Raw genomic sequence first — 5,503 nt, forward strand, 5'->3', positions numbered from 1 at the left:
GGGCGCGCGCGCGCGCCCCTCTAGCTCTTCGGTCCAGCACTAGCTGGAAGGGGGAGCTGGCGCAGGCGCGCAGCGCAAAGGCGGCCGGGAGTAAGGCGGAGTTGAAGGAGGAGCTTCAGAGGCAAAGGAGAAGGGGTGTGGTTGGTTTAAGAACACAGATTACAGGCTGTTTTTACCAAGTTGAAATCGCGGGAAAATAGTTTTATTGAAGGTCTCGCAAGAGCAAGCGAGTCAGACTAGCCGGACTTGGAAAGTCTTTCGTGATAGCGCAAGATTTCAGCAGCGAGTGGTCAGAGGAGGGGAGTTGGAGAACTGTAAACGCTCTCGCGAGACTTGGTACGACAGCGACGGCAGCCAGAGAGGTTTGTAAACAAGGTAACTTGGAGGAACCCCGGGTACTAAAGGGAAACGATTAGACCGTCTTCTGGGTATTCCTCCACCTGTAACACTTCTTCTAACCGGCCTTTTAGAACCGGAAGTCCTTCATACGACCGTCCAATGCTGGAAGCGGCCTGACTTTCTTTACCGGAAACCCTTTTCCAGGGGCTAGGAAGACTGCCCACCTGGCCGGAAGTCCCACCTCCTTGCGCACCCCCACCCTTCCAGAAGTTTTTCTGTCACTCGTGTTTGCCTCTGTTCCTTTTCTCCGTTTTCTCTCTACACCAGTAAAGGGTACATTTAGTGTCTTTCTCTTAGCTCCATCAAACGGGTTGTGTATTTTCCCGAGTTGGAGTTCCTTCCCCGGCGCCCCCATGTAGCTGAGAGGTGGGACCTGGGGGTGGCTGGACCCCTGGGATCCTGAAGGGCGCAGAACCCTGCTTCTGCTCCTGCTACGAGGACGCAACCTCCACAGCATTTGTCCTCCCGCTGCCATGCATTCTGCGGTCTTCCCACTTCCTGTGGTTGTGGCCACTGTGCTGTGGGGAGCGACCCCCATCCAGGGGCTCATTCGAGCGGTGAGTCTAAAGGGCGGTCGGGGGAAGGGCGCTGAGGGGAGGGAGTTGCAGGCCGAGGAGAAACATGGCCATTTTTTGTCTGCAGACCTCGGAGCACAATGCCAGTATGGATTTTGCAGACCTTCCAGCTCTATTTGGGGCTACCTTGAGCCAGGAGGGACTCCAGGTGATTTTCCCAGTTTTCTGCTTCCCCATATCCTCTATCCTGGGCGGGAGTCAGGAGCCTTGCCCTGAGTGAAGCTGGGTAGAAAAAGTCAAGTTAGGAACTAAGTGCTTGTCTACATTTACTGTGGAATCCAGAATCTAGAAGTAGAAGACTGTTCACCCTGAAACTCCAAACTTATGAGGGACACTGAAAATGTACTAAGATAAAAATGCTGGACGAAGTGGTGCTCATCAATAGGGTCTCAAGCCCATTATTGGTGTATGGCCTACGATAAGGTCATAGTCTTTGTTTTAATGTATTATAAGATAACAACAAATTAGGGTTATTTTGTGAGTAGTGAATCAGGTAAGCAATTCTTTAGTATTACAAGATCCTAGACAGGCCATAGATGTCAGCAAAATTATTTGTGGATGGGTAGTTGTAAAATTGAAGGGAGGAAGGTATAGTCTGTGTGTGTACTAAAGAAGGAAAGGTGGAACATTTTGTGAGTGTGACATGAATTACAACCAGGATACTGGGAAACAATTGAATTAAAGTATCGGTTAGCCCATTTGAAATGGAGAGAGGTAGTCAGAGGATCAGATGATGGAATGTTATTATTTGCTGTAACTGCATCTTCAAGAAGCTAAGAGATGTAGACCTCAGACTTGGGTAGGATACTCAGATCCCATGAATAAGGGAGAACAGGTGTGTAGCTGGCAGAGGAGGGAAGTGTGTTTGGTGGGCCCTGTGGGAAACAACCTAGGACAAATCCAGCTGTTGTTTGCTTTTGTCCTTCAGGGGTTCCTTGTGGAGGCTCACCCAGAAAATGCCTGCAGTCCTATTGCCCCACCACCCCCAGTCAATGGGTCAGTCTTTATTGCACTGCTTCGAAGATTCGACTGCAACTTTGACCTCAAGGTTGCTGAATGTGGAATGGGAGCTGGGAAGCTGAGGGTGAACAAAAACACCTGGCATAAAGAAAGCAAGGCCTGTGTTGGTTCCTTATCTCCTGCTTTGTCTCCCTAGGTCCTAAATGCTCAGAAGGCTGGTTATGGTGCAGCTGTGGTACACAATGTGAATTCCAACGAACTGCTGAACATGGTGTGGAATAGCGGTAAGATGGGGGATCTGGATAGCTGGGTTTTCAGTAGAGCTCAGATTCAGAGATAGGGAGAAGGCTGGAGGCTCAGAAAAGGTAGAGTGGGGTGCGGTCAAAAGTGCCAAATGCCAGGGTCCACAAAGAATTTTAGGAGAGAAGGTTGAGTTCATAGTGTAATGCCCTGATCCTTGCAGAGGAAATCCAGCAGCAGATTTGGATCCCATCTGTGTTTATTGGAGAGAGGAGTGCTGAATACCTGCGTGCCCTCTTTGTCTACGAGAAGGGGTAGGACATGCGACTCTTTCCCTCTTCAGCAGCTCCATGTTAACCTGGAGCCCAGGCCTCATTGCTCCAACCACTCAGCCTCAGATCCTTCCTCCCCTACTTGTTGACTTTTTTTCTTCTTCCCATACTGGGGATTAAACTCAAGACCTTGCACTTGCTAGGCAGGCACGGCACCAGTGAGCTACATCACTGGCCCAACCTGTTGACTTTCTTCCCACTCTCTTCCCTACATGGGCCCTGTTCAGACCCAGTTACCTTGTCCCTCTTCCTTTAAAGTTTTGTTGTTGTTGTTTTTTTTTTTTGGAGGGGGTACCGGGGATCAAACTCTGGGTCCTTGAGCTTGTGAGGCAGGCACCAGAACCACTGAGCTAAATCCCCAGACCTAAAGTTTTGATCTTGACTCTTAAGATGGATCTTCTTTCCTCAGGGCTCGGGTGCTTCTGGTTCCAGACAACAGCTTCCCCTTGGGCTACTACCTCATTCCTTTCACTGGAATTGTAGGACTACTGGTTTTGGCCATGGGAGCAGTCATGGTGGGTAGCTCAGGGAATCTTAGGGGAAGAACTGGTGCTTATAAGGCCACACTGAATCTGGAGATGGGTGGGGGGTATGTGCTAGATCAGTGGTGGCATGTGTGTTGTTTTATTTTTAAGGCACATGTTAATAATGTATGGTTGTTTTTTTCTAAACTAAGACCTCAATATTTGGGTTTAATTGCATTGTTGCCACTTTGCATTAAGTGGGTTCTGGGTTGCAGTTTGGACACTTGTCTCTATCACTGTGCTAGATTGCCCAGTTTTTTTCCCTAAGCCCAATCTATCCACTCACCCTTTCCCTAGATAGTCCGTTGTATCCAGCACAGGAAAAGGCTCCAGCGGAATCGACTTACCAAAGAGCAACTGAAACAGATTCCCACTCATGACTATCAGAAGGGTGAGCACATAGGAGGGGAAGAGAGTCTTTCTTATAGTTTACCTGGCTCTGAAGGAGTCTGAGCCCAGGACGTAGTAATATGAAGATAGGGACTGAGGGTTTCAGCCTGAGAAGCCACCTTTTCTTTTTCGCACATGTGCAATGAGGACAGGAAAGGAAATAGCACTGGATATGGAAAGCAAAGATGATTAAGTGAAGTAGGTGGGAGAAATGGTAGACCTTGGGTATAAGGGAGAAAGTGGAGAGAGCAGAGAAATGGAAGGAATGTGGAGGATTGAGAAGAAACAGGTAAGAGGGGGCTGGGTCTTCAGGCCTTGGAGCCTCCTGTGCCCATATAAGGATATAGCAGAAGCCTTGCCTCCCCATTTCCGCTCCTCCCATTGTCTTTCACCCTCAACCCGCCCCCCCACCCCAAACCCACTTCCCTTACCTCTGCTCCTGTACTTGTCCCTTTCAGCCCCAGGTTTCCCCTCCATCCCCCGTTCTTCCATATTCTGCCTAATCTTGCCTCCCCTAGCCTTAGCTTCTCTGTGGTTCTGTAGAATCAGGGAAAATAATTTTTGTAGGACTTAGTTCTACCACAAGCCTTCCAGGGTGAATTCTTGGGGGCCCTGGTTCAGAATAGCTCAGCGAAGTACTAGACTCCTTTCTCCCCTAGGAGACCAATATGATGTCTGTGCAATCTGTCTGGACGAGTATGAGGATGGGGACAAGCTTCGGGTCCTCCCCTGTGCTCATGGTGAGGCCTTCACTGCCTGTGAAAGGGCCCCCACCCTACCAACAGGCACCAGGTACTTCACCTCATTCTTATTTGCAGCCTACCACAGCCGCTGTGTGGACCCCTGGCTCACTCAGACCCGTAAGACTTGCCCTATCTGCAAGCAGCCTGTTCATCGGGGTCCTGGGGATGAGGATGGCGACGAAACTCAGGGGCAAGAAGGTGATGAAGAAGGGGAGCCAAGGGACCATCTGGCCTCAGAACGGACCCCACTTCTGGGCTCTAGCCCCACTCTTCCTACTTCGTTTGGTTCCTTAGCCCCAGCCCCCCTTATTTTTCCTGGGCCCTCAGCAGATCCCCCACCCTCTCCTTCCTGTTTACCTGCCATCCCAGTTTAAGGCTCCCACACCCAGCACCTCTGGTAACCTGTTTGCACAGGCCTTCCTCCCTCAAGTCTTAGAATTGGAAGGACAGGGAATTATTTTCATCGCAGGTTTCTCCCTTACTCGGCCCCATCCTTTTGAAGGAGTTGGGGGAAGACGAAAGCGACTGATCATTATTTCTTGGGTTAATAAAATTGTTTTTGTGAACTGAGAAAGGGTAAGGTCATTTTCATACAGGCAAACATATTTTTCGGAACATCACCCTTTTTTCTACCACAAAGGAGCACTGGGAGACTAACCTGGAGTCTTGGGGACAGCCCCAGGAGGCATTTACTGTGACTCAGAGGGGGAGCCCCACCTCCGCATGAGAATGACTCAACTGACCCTGCCTTACCCACAGACTTGGATCCATCCTCTGGTCTGGATGGTTCTATTTCATTACCTATCAGTTAGATTAGTACACTTGAGGACCTAGGCCACCTGGGCTTAGTCCTAGACAGAGGAATGGAGAAAGCAGGAAAATGGAGTTCAGGAGGGTTCAGCCCTGGACACGGAGGTGAAGATGCTCAAACATCTGGACTTAAACATTCTTGTTCCCAACTCCAGGCCAGGATAAAAGGTCACTGCCTGTCCCCATTCTGATGCCCAAGTGCAAACAACACCCACCTTGTTAGAATCTTTTTTTATTCAGAAAAAAACCCACAAAGCAAAAAACAAAACAAAACAACAACAAAGTTTTCCAACCACATACAGGAGGGGTATGGGTAGGGGGCGGTATCTGTCCATCCAGCCCCAGCCCCCAGCCCATGTGGTTTTGGCAGCAGTACAGCCCATGTGGTTTTGGCAGCAATAAAGGATACGGGGCCCTGGCCCCCAAAATAAAAATGGTGTATGTTTGTACGCATGGTGGTGGTGGGGTGCAAAAGCGGGTGGGAACGGGGGGGGGGCAGACGAGGTCAGTACTGGGCACGCCGCAGGGGG

The 5,503-nt window shown here is 49.9% G+C and overlaps 1 protein-coding gene across 3 annotated transcripts; it reads left to right on the plus strand.

The window, feature by feature from the left end:
• Positions 1–32: 32 nt before the first annotated feature.
• On the plus strand, positions 33–5,220 carry Rnf167 (ring finger protein 167). Of its 3 annotated transcripts, none has more exons than XM_010605797.3 (10): positions 34–375; positions 471–956; positions 1,042–1,122; positions 1,903–2,022; positions 2,131–2,218; positions 2,398–2,488; positions 2,916–3,021; positions 3,328–3,421; positions 4,080–4,160; positions 4,239–5,220. In XM_010605797.3, the coding sequence occupies exons 2-10, from the start codon at positions 873–875 to the stop codon at positions 4,535–4,537; spliced, it is 1,044 nt and encodes a 347-aa protein (XP_010604099.1). In that variant the 5' UTR covers positions 34–375; positions 471–872; the 3' UTR covers positions 4,538–5,220. The 3 variants fall into 3 exon arrangements, with proteins under 3 accessions (XP_019060328.1, XP_010604099.1, XP_010604100.1); XM_010605798.3 differs by having other exon boundaries at positions 34–362; XM_019204783.2 differs by lacking the exon at positions 4,080–4,160 and having other exon boundaries at positions 33–375.
• The last annotated feature ends 283 nt before the right edge of the window (positions 5,221–5,503 follow it).

The sequence above is a fragment of the Fukomys damarensis genome, unplaced genomic scaffold, assembly GCF_012274545.1.
Source record: "Fukomys damarensis isolate Sample0158 unplaced genomic scaffold, DMR_v1.0_HiC HiC_scaffold_13, whole genome shotgun sequence".
Classification (NCBI taxonomy): Eukaryota; Metazoa; Chordata; class Mammalia; order Rodentia; family Bathyergidae; genus Fukomys; species Fukomys damarensis.

Coding starts and splice junctions, on each gene's coding strand:
- Rnf167 (XM_010605797.3), top strand. CDS start 873: ATGCATTCTGCGGTCTTCCCACTTCCTGTGGTTGTGGCCACTGTGCTG. Junction 2,023..2,130: donor ACTGCAACTTTGACCTCAAG/GTTGCTGAATGT, acceptor TTGTCTCCCTAG/GTCCTAAATGCTCAGAAGGC. Junction 3,422..4,079: donor CACTCATGACTATCAGAAGG/GTGAGCACATAG, acceptor TTTCTCCCCTAG/GAGACCAATATGATGTCTGT.